This window comes from Venturia canescens, chromosome 3 (genome assembly GCF_019457755.1).
Source record: "Venturia canescens isolate UGA chromosome 3, ASM1945775v1, whole genome shotgun sequence".
In the NCBI taxonomy this organism is placed as follows: domain Eukaryota; kingdom Metazoa; phylum Arthropoda; class Insecta; order Hymenoptera; family Ichneumonidae; genus Venturia; species Venturia canescens.
Window position 1 is genome coordinate 12,664,088 of NC_057423.1, and position 17,768 is coordinate 12,681,855.

At 35.6% G+C, this 17,768-nt stretch overlaps 5 protein-coding genes across 10 annotated transcripts; 2 read left to right on the forward strand and 3 right to left on the reverse strand.

The window, feature by feature from the left end:
* Positions 1-222: 222 nt before the first annotated feature.
* On the reverse strand, positions 223-6,122 carry LOC122407897 (maternal embryonic leucine zipper kinase-like). 2 transcript variants are annotated; one of them, XM_043414371.1, is made up of 13 exons: positions 5,855-6,122; positions 5,524-5,674; positions 5,324-5,433; positions 4,775-4,928; positions 4,565-4,671; positions 4,318-4,485; positions 3,953-4,147; positions 3,754-3,874; positions 3,490-3,582; positions 2,986-3,058; positions 2,644-2,794; positions 2,419-2,522; positions 223-2,105 (listed from the first exon to the last, which is right to left on the reverse strand). In XM_043414371.1, the coding sequence occupies exons 1-13, from the start codon at positions 5,996-5,998 to the stop codon at positions 1,832-1,834; spliced, it is 1,845 nt and encodes a 614-aa protein (XP_043270306.1). In that variant the 5' UTR covers positions 5,999-6,122; the 3' UTR covers positions 223-1,831. The 2 variants fall into 2 exon arrangements, with proteins under 2 accessions (XP_043270306.1, XP_043270307.1); XM_043414372.1 differs by having other exon boundaries at positions 5,829-5,919.
* Positions 6,123-6,235: 113 nt separating this feature from the next.
* On the forward strand, positions 6,236-9,043 carry LOC122408089 (U5 small nuclear ribonucleoprotein 40 kDa protein). Its single transcript, XM_043414649.1, has 6 exons — positions 6,236-6,433; positions 6,562-6,691; positions 6,887-7,200; positions 8,038-8,310; positions 8,492-8,657; positions 8,749-9,043. Exons 1-6 carry the CDS (start codon positions 6,320-6,322, stop codon positions 8,805-8,807), a joined length of 1,056 nt encoding a protein of 351 aa, XP_043270584.1. The 5' UTR covers positions 6,236-6,319; the 3' UTR covers positions 8,808-9,043.
* A 153-nt stretch (positions 9,044-9,196) lies between these two features.
* LOC122408091 (serine/threonine-protein kinase RIO3-like) lies at positions 9,197-11,100 on the forward strand. 2 transcript variants are annotated; one of them, XM_043414656.1, is made up of 5 exons: positions 9,197-9,364; positions 9,653-9,785; positions 9,914-10,095; positions 10,456-10,553; positions 10,641-11,100. In XM_043414656.1, exons 2-5 carry the CDS (start codon positions 9,691-9,693, stop codon positions 10,902-10,904), a joined length of 639 nt encoding a protein of 212 aa, XP_043270591.1. In that variant the 5' UTR covers positions 9,197-9,364; positions 9,653-9,690; the 3' UTR covers positions 10,905-11,100. The 2 variants fall into 2 exon arrangements, with proteins under 2 accessions (XP_043270591.1, XP_043270590.1); XM_043414655.1 differs by having other exon boundaries at positions 9,199-9,365; positions 9,656-9,785.
* Positions 10,954-14,013, reverse strand: LOC122408087 (nuclear pore complex protein DDB_G0274915-like). The gene is made up of 6 exons (XM_043414647.1): positions 13,887-14,013; positions 13,661-13,770; positions 13,458-13,509; positions 13,124-13,295; positions 12,924-13,010; positions 10,954-12,791 (listed from the first exon to the last, which is right to left on the reverse strand). Exons 2-6 carry the CDS (start codon positions 13,737-13,739, stop codon positions 11,370-11,372), a joined length of 1,812 nt encoding a protein of 603 aa, XP_043270582.1. The 5' UTR covers positions 13,740-13,770; positions 13,887-14,013; the 3' UTR covers positions 10,954-11,369.
* Positions 14,014-14,197: 184 nt separating this feature from the next.
* Positions 14,198-17,561, reverse strand: LOC122408090 (uncharacterized). 4 transcript variants are annotated; one of them, XM_043414653.1, is made up of 6 exons: positions 16,960-17,561; positions 16,350-16,673; positions 15,721-15,762; positions 14,816-15,081; positions 14,436-14,691; positions 14,198-14,350 (listed from the first exon to the last, which is right to left on the reverse strand). In XM_043414653.1, coding segments are annotated over exons 3-6 (585 nt in total). In that variant the 5' UTR covers positions 15,723-15,762; positions 16,350-16,673; positions 16,960-17,561; the 3' UTR covers positions 14,198-14,289. The 4 variants fall into 4 exon arrangements, with proteins under 4 accessions (XP_043270588.1, XP_043270587.1, XP_043270589.1 ...); XM_043414652.1 differs by having other exon boundaries at positions 16,350-17,561; XM_043414654.1 differs by lacking the exons at positions 16,350-16,673; positions 16,960-17,561 and having other exon boundaries at positions 15,721-15,852.
* Positions 17,562-17,768: the final 207 nt, after the last annotated feature.

Consider the following 17,768-nt stretch of genomic DNA (forward strand, 5'->3'; position numbering starts at 1 on the left):
AAAATATTTTAGTAGCCAATGAATTTCCCTCAAATAATTTGAATTACTTGGAAAAAGAATTTTTTTTTAACAGTGTACGAGTACGATAATGAAAATGTGAGCAAACAAATTGAAAGGAAAATTTCGAGCAAAGGTTTGTAGCGAAATATATTGGCAAATACTGTATACATTTCGAAAATACTTCAGTTTTTTAAGGAATGTTATATATCAACAATTGATGGATATCGTGAAAATGGTTGCCTTCGATTTATTTTGGTTTCTGGATATCAAGGAAGGAATTCGTTCGAAGTTCTTGTAAATACAGCAATTTTTGAAAATTTAAAAATTGAAATAATAAATAGAAGTTTTGAAAAGATCTACGAGATCGAGCCTCAGCTCTTTGTATAGCGCCAGTCATTTGCCCTTGTACAAAGGACTGACGAATAAAAAAAAGAAAAAATGTTTGAAAAATGAGAAATCGAGCAGAATAGTTGTGTGCAAGACCTTGCATTCCGCAAAGAGGAGCTTGGCATATATTCCTAAACTGGGCATATAGTGAAAGAAAAAGGAGGCAGTAAGAAGGCAGGAGGAAAGAGGAAGAGAGAAATATCGCGCGAAGATCACGGATCATCGTGCGGAAGAGATAAAAGAGGGCTGGTCGTTGTGCCTGACCATAAAAGTTAAAATGGTACTAGTACCGCGGCCTCCACTTTGGCCTGATCGATTTGTGGTGATTTTATAACTCTTCGACCTGCTCTTCGAGCTGCCGTTCGATATCTCTCCGTGTACGACTTGGAAATAGAAGCCCCAGTTAAAGATCACGAAGCCCTTGAGTTTCGATAGCTCGTCTCGTTCAAACGAGCCGCTCGATGTCTTTATATCTCGTATAATATAAACTAGAGAAACGTACATTTTTCCATACAAATATACGTCCTTAAAAAGGGGTTTGTTCGTGCCGCGTATTCGCGAAACTGGGCTCAATTTTCCTTCCTCTTTTCTCAATTTTTTCCATTTTACTTTCTCTCTTTATTCCCTCCAGTCTCAAATTCTTTGGCAATAAAGTGGCTCTTTGTTGCCAAGAAGAATTTCGAAAACCTTTTCCAAGTACTCGACACCGACCAGAATCTCATGTTTCTCCAGATTCCACATGATATACGACGATTTTATTTACTACCCTTTTATTTATGGAGCAAATGGAACAATAAGTCGCAGCATTCGATCGAAGAGCTTCGAAACATTTTTCATTTTATTTTTAGAGTTCTATTCCCCATGTCTCACAATTGAATACTATACACATCATTGACATTCGTCAACGAGGCACATATTCTGGCAGGATGCACGTTCCAAATACTCTTATGAAAAAAAAATTCATTTCTACGTCCAAAAACACGATTTACAATGATATGGAATGTTGCTTTCAAATTCTGATATGATTATACGGCAAAAATAATTGTCTGAACGAAGAAATTACGGCCACAAACTATGAATTATTTCATGATTTACGAATTTTCGTACCAATAAAAACGATAACTTGACTCGAGAGATCACAATTTCAGCGAGGAACCCTTAATTTGAGGCTCGACATATAATATATAAAAAAAAAAAGTACAAAACTAATATTAGGGCTAAAAACAAAAAGAATATAAAAAAATCCCTGACCCATGACGTAAAGACTAAAAAATGCTTCTTTTTCTGTGATTAATTTGCAACTGATCAATTACCGCTGCCTTATTGCTGCGTTCCAAACGCGACGTTTCTTCCACTCACGAAACGTCTTGCGAACGTTAATAAGTGAAAAAAATGATGAATTACCGGCTGGTGAAAATTGTTTATGTTATTTTATAAGCCCCAATCAAATGAGACACTTGGATTCGGCATCTTGCTCGTTTTCTGTTGGCACCGCCTCGGCCGTGAGCGCTAAAACTTCCTCGCACACGCGTTTGTAAACCCATGCATCACCCTTCAATCTTTTACGACGTATACCAACCAATGGTTTAACGTCTGATATTCCCTCGAGTAGGCAAACTTCCAGCTCGAAGGAGCACGCTTTCCTCGAGGTAAACGGCTTCGTACACTCTTTGATATTCTCCGTGTCGAGGGATTCCGTTTCGCCCTGAAGAACGAACCTGAAAATTGTTGAGATTATTATTTTTCTACAGTAGAAACGAAAATCAATTGACAAAAATCAAAATAACCACATGGAAAGGCAATTTCTGAATCCTTTGATTCTCAAAGACTTTCGTTTGTTGTAATTTTTTTGTATTATTTCGTTTTCTTACTAAATTAGAAAAGTTTGTGAAATATTGGCAAACAGAATAGTTATACAATGGATAAAGTGATAAGTGAATTTTCAAGTTTCTCATTTTTAAATGATGTGATATTTGTTGCTTATCTTTTTTTGATTTTCTTATTATTCTCCAAAGTAGAAGAAAATATTACCCCTTCCTACGGCAAATTATTCCTTTGCGATGAAGCGCACGTCGAAGTTGCAAAAGAACGTATTCCGGACAGTCGCTGGACGTTGACGAGACATTGCAAAGTCCCTGAACAATTAAAGTAATAATCGGGTATTTTCTACGTGTTGCGAAAGTAAATAAAAAGAGAATCGAAAAAAACTGCGAATAAAAGATCCTCTCGAGTCTGAATGGTCGAATACGAACATACCTTGCCCGAAAGCATGTTCGGCTGATCGCTATTGTTCTCTTCGTTTTTTGTGCGCCGTTTCGGTGTCAAAACGCATCGTACTCGGTTCAAACCGCGCTCGAGACCCATTATCACCTTTCTCGCACTACCAGGAGTCGAAATTTGCGATCCTCTGGGTGGAAAAAATACAAAAAAAAATTATTGTTTTCGAAATGAGGGTTTGAGGGGTGAAACAATTTCGTAAAAACCCAATATTCAAACAATTCCAAAAAAAGGATTTACAATTTTGGAAATGGGAATTCAATAATTCGAAAAATCGTCCGGGAACTTGGGGAAATGAATTCGAAAATTCTTTATTCGTACTTGGCAGGCGTTCCTTCTCTAATCGTAGGAGTTCCAGGTTGTCTGTTTTTTTCCGTTGCTTTTTTTGTCGGTACTGTGAACAAAGATTGCGAATTATCTTTCAGAATTAAAAGAACATGATTTTCATAATAAATGTGTAAAAATACGAAAGTTACGGCCATTTTTTCATTTTTCAATGAAAAACGTTGCTATAAAACGAGTATTTTATAGTTGCTTCCATATTTTTTATAAATTTAACAAATTCAAGGAATTGATCAGAAAGAGGAACCAAGGAAAAAGATAAGTGCGATTCTCCGAAATTAGGTTTCCTCAAAAGTTTGCAGTCTTATCACCGCGATAATTGCAAAGTAGAGTTTAGTAGCGACGAGAGAGCCATCTCTGTTTCGCTCAATTTACCGTTAAGAAGTTTCTAATTAGTTGGTTGGCTACTTTGGGTAATTAGAGTGCAGCAAGGACGCAATGTCATTAGCTGTAACTTTAATTACGTAATCGTATAAAACTTACCCGGCGAAGATGGATCGTCGGGATCGCGACTGCGCAGTCTCTTGCGTCCCGGTATGTTTGGCTCCGTGAAATTGTCTCCATGAGTTCTGTCCGCTGTAACCAATTCGAAAAATCGACTTGAACAAAATTTTGGTCCACCGAATTCAAGAGAGAGTTACATTCATCTCACAAAACAAACGAAATTAAGAGAGCAACGGCGGCTCGATCTCAAGAATTGAAATAAAAACCGGTAAAAATTGTTTGATTACTCGAATCGAATTTTACCAGTTTCTGGTGTAGTTGGCAATAAATTGTAGGTTCTTTCGTTTATCGGCGATCTTCCCAAAGCCTTCTTTCTCGGAGATTGATCAAGCTCTGTGATAACCGGATTCAAACCCCTTTCGTACTGAAGGAATGAAAAAAATGTTTTCAAACTATTTCAAAAGATGGAATATTAATGAAAAAAGAACTAGAAAAAACTCACGATTTGTTGGATATGAGATTTTGACGAGGACGATATTTTTAGAGACAGGCCTTTCATTTTTCTGTCCAGCAGCAACAAGTACGTGGCTGTTCTGTAATCAGTTCGAGCACTTTTTGTCAATGTCCTCCAAATATCCTCGTTTTGCTCGCCGCATATTGCTGCCATAGTGCTCAATACTTCGTCATCCCTTTCGAACTATAATTAAACATTATGAAATGTAATAATAATAAGTTTGTACAATATGAAATTAACGGTAAATATACAGAAATGGAGCGTTTCCTAAAAATTTCATCATTTTAAGGGAAACTATCAAATTGATAAATTTATAGCGATGGAAATAGTTACAATTATCAGAATATGCTTACATTTATCTTCTTTACAAAAGTAACAGGATTTAGAAATCCTGATGTGATCCACGCATGGGTGCACAATTCCCCAATCGTGATTCTCTTCTTTGGATCAGTTTGTAACATTGCACGAATGATTCTTTTGCTGCTGCTCGACAGCCAACTAGGTTCGTCGTACTTTCCACTCTACAAAAAAAAAATTTATCAGTTAGTTAATAAAAAAAATCAGCAGTTTTTTTTGCTCAATCAGATTTTTCGCACTTACAAGTATTTTTTTGTACAAGTTTTCTATGTTACCATCGTCAAACGGAAGAAATCCACAAAGGAGGGCATAGAGAAGGACTCCCATACTCCATATATCTACTTCTGATCCTATTAAAAAAAAAAAAAAAAACAAAATCCATTTTCAATGTGTACTAATCCCTGGGGAATAGCTGAATACCGGAAATTTTTTCAACTATTTTCAAATAATTACCTAAATATTTTTTTCCCAATATCAACTCTGGAGCAGCATAAGTTGGTGAACCACAAGAAGTGTAAAGATGTGCTTGCATGCCACCTTTGGGCTTTGCACACAGACCAAAGTCAATGAGTTTAAGATTTTGATCTCTATCCAGCAGAACATTTTCCTAATGAAAGAAAAAATACACCAAATAGTAATGCGGAATAAGGAGTTAAGTATTTTCTAATTTAAAGTGATAAGAACAAAAAATTTTTCCATGATAAACCAAATAAAACACTATACACAAAAAAATCATTGATTACAAAGTATTCGTAATAGAATTTGTAAGAAACATTGCTTCAGATAAAGACGCAAGGAGGGACACCGATGACACAAAAATTATGTAAAATAAATATTTTATACACTATAGCATGTGAACTTATGAAACTTATGAATGGATAAATTGATGAACAGTTAAATGCAAAAAGTTTCCAAATGAAAGCTGAAAGTTTCAGTACATAAAAAAAATGATTGAAAAATGAGAAATTGTCAGTTTTCTCACTTATTACAATTAAAACTTACTGGTTTCAGATCTCTGTGTGCATATCCAAGACTGTGAAGATAAGCGACTGCAGAAACAATTTGTCGAAAAAACTTACGTGACTCTGACTCGGAAAGCCTATTCTTATCAACTATGAAGAAAGAATTGAATATTTTAGTACAGTTGAACTCGGAAATGGCTCTTTAAATAAAAAATAATGGAAACTCAATCAAATACCAACCAATGTGATCAAAAAGTTCGCCACCGGAACAGTGTTCGATAATCATAAAATAATGACTCGTAGTTTCAACTACTTGATACAATTTACATATGTGTTGATGGGACAAAGTTTTCAAAGCTTCGATCTCGAGTTTTACTCGTGGCAAATCATCCTAAAATAAAAAAAAAACATTTGTTTTGTTATCAAAATGAAAATATAAACATGTCACAATCGAGACTATAAAATACTTGTTCAAATATTGATGAAAACTCATTGTCAGCTGAGACAAAAAATAAATAAAATTATGGTTTAAAATATCAAATAACAATGGAAAATATTGTATAAAACCAACTCCCAATGCTGCTTTTTCCATAATCTTAACCGCAACTTTTTCACCAGTCGCGACATGTGTCGCAAGCTTAACTTTCGCGAAACCACCACAACCGATAGTTTTTTCAAGTTCATACAATCCTTTGAGTGCGATAGGACGCACCATCGCTCCAAATTATTTTTTAAACCCCCGAATAAATCAATTAAAAACAATAAAAATAATCCGAGTTTTGCGAAAATAGACGCATCACTTATTATATTTGAACCGAACGGATTTTTTAACGTAAACAACTTGTGACAGCCAACCGGCGAATACTTTGAGTTTCATATTGCAATGCTGCCAACCAATTTTCGCGATGCAGTTGTTGTTCGTTTTTTGATAATCATGTTGGCAGCACGTCAAAATTGATTCTCCAACTGATTTCATTATTATTGTAAAATTGTTGGCCGGACGTTTTGTTGACAAAGTTTTAAAAACTGTAGAAAGATGCCGGCTTTAGATAAAAGGAAGGGTGATGATATTCTTGCTCTCGTTCCCGCTTCGAAGAGAACTAAAAATGAAGTGGTGTTCAGCAGCAGAGAAAAAGCCGTTGTCCAAAGTGTAAGTTAACCTACAACGAATTGTAGATTAACTCGTTATTAAACTCTATTTTCAAGATTTGTACAATACGAACAAGTGTTAGCAATAAATATAAGGAACAGTAAATTAAAAACTTTTTTTTATTGCAGGGCCCACCTAGAACGTCGTCCTTAATGGCTCCGATAATGTTACTCGAAGGCCACGGAGGTGACATTTTTGCCCTAGAATTTCATCCAGAGGGTCAATACCTTGCTTCAACAGGCTTTGACCGACAAATCCGTAAGAATTTACTTTATGATCCTTATGTTATTGTTTCAGTGCTCCATAAATTTCTATCTGTTACCAAAACCAAGCTGTTTTCAAGAGTTGTATTTTCTTATATTACCCTAAGGTTTGCAAATATGAATTTTCCCAGTGCGATAGAAATAAATTGATGAATTTTCATGTAATTTATTGGAATTTTTCTTCTTCCAGTCATTTGGAATGTTTATGGAGAATGTGAAAACATCTCTGCAATGTCAGGCCACAGTGGCTCCGTTATGGAGATGCATTTCAGTCCAGATGGAAGTAATTTGTACACAGCCAGCACAGATACTACATTGGGTCTCTGGGATCTTGCAGCTGGAACAAGAATAAAAAAACTCAGAGGTCATACATCTTTTGTGAATTCTGTGTCTGGAGCTAGAAGAGGACCAACGATGCTTTGCTCCGGTGGTGATGACAGCACAATCAGAGTCTGGGATCCGAGAAAAAGGGGACAATGTTACACATTGAATAATACTTACCAAGTAAATAATTATGATCTTTACATACATATTGAGTTTCTTCAGAAAATTTGTGTCAAGAAAAATTAGGAACTTGTTTACATTCTTGTTTTAAAATATTTATGATGTTTTCAATACTTAATTTTTTCCTATCCCAATGATGAAAATTGAGTCGTTTTATTTCCACTGTAGATGGAGAAAATCCATTGAAAGATTTGACTTTAGAAGGATTTCTTGGTGAATATTTAGAAGTGTGGCTTTTTCAAATATCAATGCAAGAATTTTTTTACTTCTCAAAGTTCTTCTCAAAATGTTAGCGTCCTCTGGCGAAATTTCATGAATAGTGACTAATCAAAGTAGTTAATACAAAAAAAAAAATTTTTGCATCGATTTTCAGAAAAGCCGTACTTCTAAATATTTACCGTTGTTCCCCAGTTGCAACTTTATTATGAACTATTTTATTCGATATGAATACAAAACTAATGAATAGTTCAATCTTGCCATTACAATGACGCTGAAGTTTGCAACGTTGGAGTCCAACGAAATGATTTTAACAAACTCCAACAATTTCAGTAATTTTCTAATTTTGTTCCCTCCGAATTTGCAATTCGTAGTTTTCAACCCATGCTAATGATTTCGTGAAATAAAAAAATGATGAATTACAAATCTTTTTTTCGTTCATTTCATTGGACTCCAAGGTTGCAAACTTCAGCATCGTCCATTACATTCAAGAGACAATTTATTCCAAAGAGTAAATTCTGGCTGTTTACAACACTGGTGAAACATTTATCTCTAGAAAAATAAACTGTGGAGTCCACATCTTATAACGATATAACTTAATTGATACAATTATTGTCTCAGGTGACATCAACAACTTTCAATGATACAGCAGAACAGGTCATTAGCGGTGGAGTCGACAATGACATCAAAGTTTGGGATCTCAGAAAGAATGCTGTTTTATACAAATTGAAAGGACATTCCGACACAGTCACGGGGCTCAGTCTTAGTCCTGATGGCTCGTATATTTTGTCAAATGCTATGGACAATACCCTCAGGATATGGGACGTGAGGCCTTTCGCACCATACGAAAGATGTGTTAAAATTCTTTCTGGACATCAACACAATTTTGAAAAGGTTCATATTGAATTTCCTGTCTGTAAAATTTTAGTATCCACTATTTTTATTCTATTTCTCAATAATCAAATCGATTTAATCGGAATTTTAATTTAAATTGAATTTTCCTTATTCGCAATGTGAATGTCGGTTTTTTATGGAAATTCAAATCAAATTAATGATAATTTAATTCAAATTTTAGAATCTTTTGAGATGCGCCTGGTCTCCAGACGGGAGTAAAGTTTCTTCGGGCTCTTCGGATCGTTTCCACTATATTTGGGACACGACCACACGAAAAATTCTTTACAAGTTACCTGGCCATAACGGATCCGTCAATGACATTGATTTTCATCCGAAAGAACCAATTGGTGAGTGATTTTAAAGGACAAACCAGATTTTTATAAATTTTCGTTTTCTTTTGATTCTTTTGAATTGATTTTTTGTGCATTTTCGTTGCAGTTTGCTCAGGCTCTAGTGACAAACAGATTTACCTTGGTGAAATCGAGACATCCAGCTGAACATCCTAATCCTCATCAAAATGTCTTATATCGATTCTTCGTAATAGATTATAAATGAAGATTAATTAAATGGGGGTGAAATATAAGGAATGAAAAAAAAAAGAAACAGTTGTAATTATACTGAGCGTGTGAATGAAAGTCCAAATACAACTTCTGTAAACTTTGGGATAAAAAAACAAAGATTCATTCAGCAGTAAATTGTACGATCGCATTAAAATCAAACTGTTTGAAAGAAATCCGTCTACCACTTTTGTGAATTTGAATCTATGAAGACATTATTTTTAGAGTTTATATATATGTTTTTGAACAATTTTTATCGACTGCCAGTACTAATAGGATATTTGGTTGAACTTATAAATGAAATAGAGATGGCGCTACTTTGACATTCTGCCGATATGGCTCATTGTCACATTGTATTATTTTCCCCGTCAGATTAGTTTATACAATCTTCGTAGGTGTTTGGGTTATTTTAATTTCAGCATCTCGACGAACATTTATATTTTTTCTTTTTTATTTCGGTTAAGAATCACTCGATCCTCTTCTTATCGAGTCTTCCTCGTGAGTATGAAATTTTATTAAAATTCTGTTAAACCAGAAGCATCGTCACCTTCGGATATTTCATAACAATAAAGCACGAAAAGTTTATTCAATTAGTCGCATATTGCAGTATGTTTGAAAATTATTTCGTCAAATTCATAATTCGATTATTTTGACAACTAAGAAATTTTAGTTGTCGAACTACATTTTTTATACCTCATACAAAGTTTGAATCTTCAATATCATATTTAATATCTATATTGCACAATCTTACATCACAAAAATAAATTTACCTTGAATTGTGTTTACAGATAGAATTTAGAATAAAAAATATTTATTTGTGAAAATGGCATCTCCGTGGGCTAAAATACAGACGAGCAATGAAAATGTCAGTTTTGAAGAAATTGAAGCTGAAGAATTGGTCAAAAGTCAGCAGGAAAGGTAAACTTTGAATGATTTTTTTTTTTTTTTAAATGATCAACATAAGCAATAAACGAATGATAAACTCCTTCAGACTGCATGTAATTTATCTAACTACGTCATACTTCACTGAGAAATCATTTTTCCAGGGAATTCAAGAAATATGCAAAACCACAGCCAGAACAAGAAATTTCAGCAGCTTGTGAAGATTGTCCTTTAGATGGTACTGACAGCGATGCTGTGATTGCACAATTACTTCAAAATCAGTACAATCGAGAATACGATTTAATGTTAAAGAAAACGGAGGAAAAATTCAATGGAGCTTCAAAAGGTAACTTTCGTATCAATTAAAATAAACTTAATAAGTTTGGATTTACAATCTAGAAATTCCATTATTATACATGGCATTAAAAATCCCATCTTCAATTCAGGACTGAAACTACCGTTGAAAAAAATATGAAATTTTGTCAGATCTGTGTTTCAATTGTTGTAAAATCCCAAAAATTTAGGATTCAGTTTCCAAAACATGATATCTCATAGATTTTATACTGAATGTTTAATTTTTCATTAGTAATGTTTTGCTGTTAGCAAATTATGAAATGAAAAAGTTTTCTTTAAAAAAATATTTAAAAAATTCCAAACTCGATTAAAATCGGTGAATAGACATTTCACGAAATGTTGTAAATTCCAGTTAACATATCGTACTCGAATTACCGAGCTGGACCGACCGTGGAACTTGAAGAGAAAGAAACAAACAACGACGAAGAAAAAGATTTGGACAGATTTGTTGTAAGTGACAGAAATAAATGTAAATTCACAGATTCGTGCGATAACATATATTTGGTCATGCAAATATCATTATTATTTTGTTTGCAGAGTGTTGAAAAGGAATATGCTGACATAAAGCGTTGTGGTTATAAAAAAATGGGAGAAGGTTCAGAAATCGTAACAAAGCATGATATGCTTATGTCGTCAAGAATAAATGCTTGCAGAGTTTTGGAATTTCCCCCTGGTATACAAACGGGAGATACGGGAGGTTTCGACGCCAAACTGAACAACAAAGTGTTCAATACTCTGAGAGCTCACAGTCACGCTCATTGTGCTCGTGAAAAAGCCAAAGCAAGACCTCACACTAAATAACGTGATTCTTCACCTTTGAAGGAATGTTCTTGTGGATAACAAACTCACATTGAGATACAAAAAAATAATATATTATATATTCGAGTTGCAACTGTAACTGCCAACATACAAATGTTCTCATTGCAATTGTAGTGGAGAAAAAAAAAGAAAAATCAAATGTCGCAGAAAAACAAAATAAAAACTATGATCATCATCAGAGGAAGGAAAACTTTTCTTTCTTAGAGTAGGAAACACTTGAACGAGCATAGATTGTAATGGAATTTCATATTCCATATATATTTATATTTTTATATATAAATTATTACCAAGTATTTGAAGATAATAATTCAGTTGTTCAGCTATTTTGTTCACCGGTACTCGAAGAATAGTTCTTCCCATTACAATCGCGCTCTTTTATGCACTTAAGGTACAATTATCACAGCGCACAATCATTTTTAACAAAGACAATAATAGAAAAATGAAAACTCATCGTAAATCGATAGTGGGGGGTTTGGTAGGAATTTTACCGAGGATAAATTGATCGGCGAGATAAGAGCTTTTTTCATCATCGGTTAATTTACCCTCCACTGTATAAGCGGTATCGTCGATTATCGAAGGTGTTGTGATCGAGCCAAAATTCGGTTGTCCAAAGGATCCACCTGAGGATGTGGTCGTTTGTGCTACACCAAAAGGGGTGTTGGTTTGTTGTTGAGAACGTGGAGCGAAGGGATTGCTCGTAGTCGTGGTGCTCGTCGTCGAGGCGAAAGGAGTGCTCGGAGTATTTCCAAAGGTAGGAGTTCCAAAAGGTTGAGATTGTGGGGAAGGGATTGTACCAAAAGGCGGGGGATTCCCTTGCGGAGGAAACGGCGATTCACCGCAAGATGCGAGCGCTCCTCCGAAAGTTTCATTTCCTGGTGGAATGGAACCTCCAAAAGCGGCGCTTCTCCCGAACGGCGATGCTGTTGCAGTTGATCCGAAAGGACCTGACGAAGCACCGAAAGGTGCTGCAGTTGTTGTCGCGGCGACATTGCCGAATGCAGAAGCTGCTAAAGCCCCGAAGCTGCTGGTCGTCTGAGCATTCGATCCGAAAGTCGTCGGCTGTGCTCCACCAAAAACACTGTTCGGTTGAATAGTAGGATTCTCAAAAGACGGCGCTGCCCCGAATCCCGAAAAGGGAGCTGCTTGAGGAGTCGCAGTGAATCCTCCTGCCGCCCCAAAAACTGGAGCTCCACCAAACGCCGCTGTGTTCTTTGGAAGTGTGAATATCGAAGTCGAACCTATAGACGTTGAAATTGCTGGATTTCCAGCAGAAGATCCGAATATTGAGTTCCCCGGTTGCGCGGCCGCGTTTGCACCGAAGATACTCGACGAACTCGTTGAACCTCCGAACAATGACGAAGTTGGAGCTCCAAAAAGACTGTTCGTCGCTGTTGTCGTGGTTCCGAAAATGGTGCTTGTTGATTGCGCGCTTTGTGACATCGAAAATGGCCCGGTCGACTGACTTGTTGTTCCAAATGTTGACTGTGCGAACACTGTTCCGCCTGTACCTCCACCGAACACTGAGTTACTTGATGAACTTGCTGTTGCAAAATTCTGCATGTTACTTTGATTGCCACCAAATACTGAACTCGTGTTTGCTTGACCACCAAACACCGAAGCTCCACCAAACGATGGCTTTCCTCCGAATACTGAAGTGTTTGTGGTTTGAGGCCTTCCAAATATTGAAGATGTTTGAGCTCCTCCTGTCGTGGTGAAACCACCCCCAAAGGGATTTCCAGTTGTCCCAAACGACTTTGCTCCAAAAACGTTTGAACTTGCACTCGTCGATTGACCCATTTGTGGTGTTGACAGAGCAAAATTCGACTTCCCACCAAAACCAGCATCTCTGTTTGTTTTTTGCAATTTTTCCTTGGGAAACGAAATAACAATATTAATGCAATCATTCATTTCTATGTGTAACCTGTGCAGCAAAAAACACCAAACTCGGGTCTTCTTTCATTTTTTTTTACAAAATTATTGAATAAAGAAAAATGCTCTCACCAACATAGCTGCAGTTTCATGAGTAGGATTTTTTAGAGCTTCACGTTTTGCAGTCATGGCTTGACATAATTGTTGAAACTGTAGTTTCTGTAATAAGAAATTGAATCAAACGAAATTCATTTCTCAACTGCTACTAATCGTTAGGCATAAATTGTAATTTGAAAGCTGTAGAATTCATGTTAATAATTGAAATATCTTACCGTTTGATCGACAGTTCCATTTTTTTGGGCCTGATACATTTCCCACCGAACTTCTTCCGGAGAAACATCTTCCATTCCAGGAATGCAGGGCTGTTCCTTTAAAGGACCAAAACACGAGAGAAGCCATTGTCCACCTCGTTCGGCAGCTAAAACTTCCTCTGCTACTCCCAAACTAGGAAAACATAGAAATGATGATGTCCCCTCATGATTATTTAAATCGTTCTTACAAATTAAGTGAGAAAATAACAACGTTTTTTTCTAAATTTCAGATACAAAAAAATCCTTTTGTAAGTATAGAAAAAATGAAAGTCTAATTATTCATTTTAATACTTGCACTATATTTTTTCCTTCTACGAATTGTTTGTTGGTACTGCCCTGGTTGGTACCTAAGTAGTTGAAACGATTAAAAAGAATTCATAAAGTAATAAATAGACAAATACTTTTAGATATAGGTTAGGTTCGTTCAGCTCGCCAGAAAACATTGGGTAAAATAGACTAAATATTTTTCTATCATTACGATTAAAGTAATAAAATTACCAAAATTGGTAACGTGTTGAAATCGGCAATATTGCCCATAGCGACATGTTCCTTGCTGGAAATATTTGCATACCACCATCGTGATTCCGTCAGAGGTTAACCCCAGTTCACTGTGTAAATAACGACCAGCTTACACTTCTATGATATATTCGGAGTACAAAAGTCTGGGTGGACTACGTTTTTGTGTGTCAGTCAATTAATAAAATTAATTAAAGTTTGCCCTGACCAAAACGTTGAAACTGTGAAATATTGTGTTTGAAATCATATTGCACACTGTTGCAGCACGCATACACCCCACATGTTTCTGCTGTTTCTGCTCGTAAATTTTATCGGATCGGCGCTTTGTCAGCGCTATGGCAAATAAGCTATGGTTGCCAGTTTACCAGTAACAATGGCCGCATATTGAAAAACTCAGATTTTCCAAAAGTTATGACTAATTTCTAATCATCCATCTCTAATTTATTGAGAACGAAATAGTCTCTATAACACAGTGAAAATATAAGTAATAAATCAAAATATAATTCATTAAATAGTGACTCAATATTTTAATTTATTAATCAAGAATTTTTCATTTTATGAATGTACAGTATTTCCTCAACTATATTTTTATTTTTATATTTTATTGTTATTCATTTAACATCCTCATTCGTAGGTGGATTGTCTATGTCAATCGAAACATCCTGTCCATTCCTGAAAAATGTAGAATATTAACAAAAACATATTTTTTATCTCTTTTTCTTTTATTAATATCATGCATCGAAAATTTCTATTATACCTTTCCGTCGTGTCCGTTCGCTCATCCGTTCTCGCATCAGCCGGTCTGGCAGCTTCCTCTTGTTGTCTTAGATGGGCTGCCATTGCCTCCGCAAAAGTTTCGCTTTCAATCATATTGTATATCGTATGTGTAATTTTTTGACGAGTTAATTTCGAGGCTCCTGACATATTCGAATTTTCATTCGGGTTTTTCGTCGATTGGGTTTTGACAGAATCTTCTGGTATGACTTGGGGCCAAAGGGCTTCGGTACGAATCCCTGTAAAAACGAGTCATTGATATTATAAAAATAGAAAATAAAAAAAAATGACAACACTTTTATTTGTGGGGAAAAAAATTGATTCTACGCACTAACGACGATTGATAATTTGACGAAAATTTACCAAGCTGATTTGCATCTCGAATTTTCTGATCGAAAATACTCCGTTCCAGCTGATATCGATCAACTCCCAATTGTCCATCAACATCGGCCAAGGTCGTCTGTGCCACAGCATTTCCGGTTGTTCCTAAAGAGTGCTGAGACAATCTCCCGTATCCACTGTCGCCTTCGACTCCGGGTTGTGGATGTAGAATCAACGGTGTTCTGTGCATAAATTGCGGTAGTCGAATAATCGAGCTTACTCTGTTGTTATTCTGATTAGCTCGAATCCTGTAAGGCAAAACGGCCATCAAAACGAAATCAATTGACGCGTTTATAAAAATGGAAATATTTTATCTAAGAAACTCGATAAAACGAGAATTTTTCATCAATTGACAACTCGTTGTGGGCAAACCGAGAAAATTTTCAATGCGAAAATGTTGTTTTAGATTCTAAAATGCATATTTTCACGATATTTTTCGAAAAAAGCTACTCACGATACTCGAGCATAAGTTAATCCAAAAATACTGAAAAGTATGACCACGGCAACTAGAATAACAAACATTTCGATAAAAATGTTGCAAAGTTACGTGGACAAAAATATCTTGGTTCGTCAATGGTTGAACTCAAACAAAAGCATATTTGATCGATCAATTCGGCTGAGATGCGCTCGAAATTTGTTTGGAAAACATGAGAAAAGCGCAAGAAATTTGTGGCTGCATTCATATTTCACTAGATTTATTCGATCATTTCAATTAAAGAAAGCTACCGCGTAAAAAGACCGCAAATATGCCGGTTTTATAACGTCACAGAGTTTTCAATCAAACGGCTCTCACGGACGAACCATTTTATTGAAAATCTGAAAATTGGTGACGAATTTTTTTCGATTTTTCCCTTTCCTTATAACATACAATTAACAAATTCAATTACATCGTCCTCGCTCACCCTTCTCCGTTCGAGAAGATTATGCCTCTGCACGGAGAGAAAAAAATAGTAAAAATTACTATGTTGCCATGGTATTGGGGTTCTATATCGCCCATTTTGAAGGTTTTTACCAAAAATATTGTAATTTCCAAGTCAATTCTAAATGAAAATTTTTAAATTGCGTATTTTTCTGTGACAAAGGTTTAGACTGTGCTATTTTTTTTCTAACATAGTTCACCAAGGAAACGTTCTAAAATTTATGTTGACTCGATGGTGAACTGTCAAGTAGAATTATTATGCCGTTTTGCTATACTTAGTACTGTTTTTACAATTAAAATTTACAGTTGAACATAGTAAAATTTGAGGAGCTCGAACACGAGCATCGATCATACGTCAAAGTGTTTAGAAATTTACTATGGTAAATAACAGAATTTCATTCGCGATTGTACGATAAATATACCGGTATACATGTGTACCGATGTATTTATTTTGACATCACTCATCAATTTTCATCGAGTCGCTTCACAAAAAATTACTATGTATGTTCGTAAGAATTAATAAATATGACCGATATAGAGCCCTATTTCTATGGCACCATAGTAGTTTTTAGTGAAATTTTCTCTCCGTGTGCACACCAATTAGCAACGCGATAGAAGATGGATAGTGGTGCGTCTTCTTCTTCTTCTGGAGAAAGTGGAAGACCGAATACAAGTTCGATTGCCGAGGTCGTAGTTGGTCCGAATTCAGGCTCCGTTGTAGAAACTCGATGAACCGATCGGACTGGAATTCGGCGGTTAGAACGATCCACCTGCGGGCATGGTTGTCATGGAGAGCCAGATCCAGGCTCGGTTGTCGAGGTGCTAGTTGATGAGACGATTGGAGAACCTCCAGTACTTTCCAGTGCAAAACGTTTTTTGTAAAAATGACAAACTGCATTCGTCATTCTCAACACGTAGTTTCTGAAAATAATCGTTACAGCATTAGTGACATTTTTTACACTCCCATACAGAAATTATGTCATACGTGAATAAATTACTGAATTACTGATTTACTGATGGGGTTTACACGAGAATTGCACAAAAAACAATTGAATTTCTCATCATTACAGTGAGAATTGTACGGATAGGAAATTTTAAAGCTTCACATTTTGCTGTCATGGTTCGACACGATTGAACTGAATTTATTTGACACAAATATTCTGATGCCTGTAGTAGTGTACTTTCGTAATCTTACGGGTCGACACACCGTCCAATTTTTTTGTGCCTGATATACTTTCCATCGAACTTCCTCTGGGGAAAGGTCATGCATTCCTGGAATACAGGAACCCCAAGATGGAGCAAAACATGAGAGCATCCATTGTCCACCCTTTTCTGTAAAACTTGGCGCATAAACCATGTACAAATTAGTATTTCTCAAATTAAAAAAATGTTTTTGTACTTTTGAAATATCTTTGAAACTATACCGAAAAGTTCTCTATGGTGAGTTATTTCCGTCTATCCTAAAAACATTCCCGAAAACAATTGATTTTTTTTGACTTTCTAAAGCAAGACCCCCCTTAAAATTTTGTCGTATCTACTTTAGTTTCAAAGATATCAGCAAAAATGAAAAAACTACCGATTTCAAGGAATTCATTTGACTCCTCAAATATACAAATGGACAGCCCATTTTTTATGAGGCACAGTAAAAGTCGTGAAGATACAGGTAACTTTTCTCGTTGGAATGATTATGAACTTTTTTGAAATACAATCAAGATTAAGGAGTTTCGGTACAGGCGATACAATGTTGCCATGCTAATCCATGCTAAAAAAATTTAAAAATTCAAAAAGTTCAGAATTTTATAAAATTTGGTGAACATATTCTTTAGTGCCAAATTTAACGACACAAATTTTTTAAGATTTTTCTTCTACACAGTTATCGAGTAATTGATCACTAAAGTTTACGTGTATAAGCATAGCGTTTTCATATATATAGGTATACATTCCGGGCATGAGAAATCTGCTTTAATGCGTAATTACTCGATAACTAAGTAGAAGAAAATTTTGAAAAAATTTGAG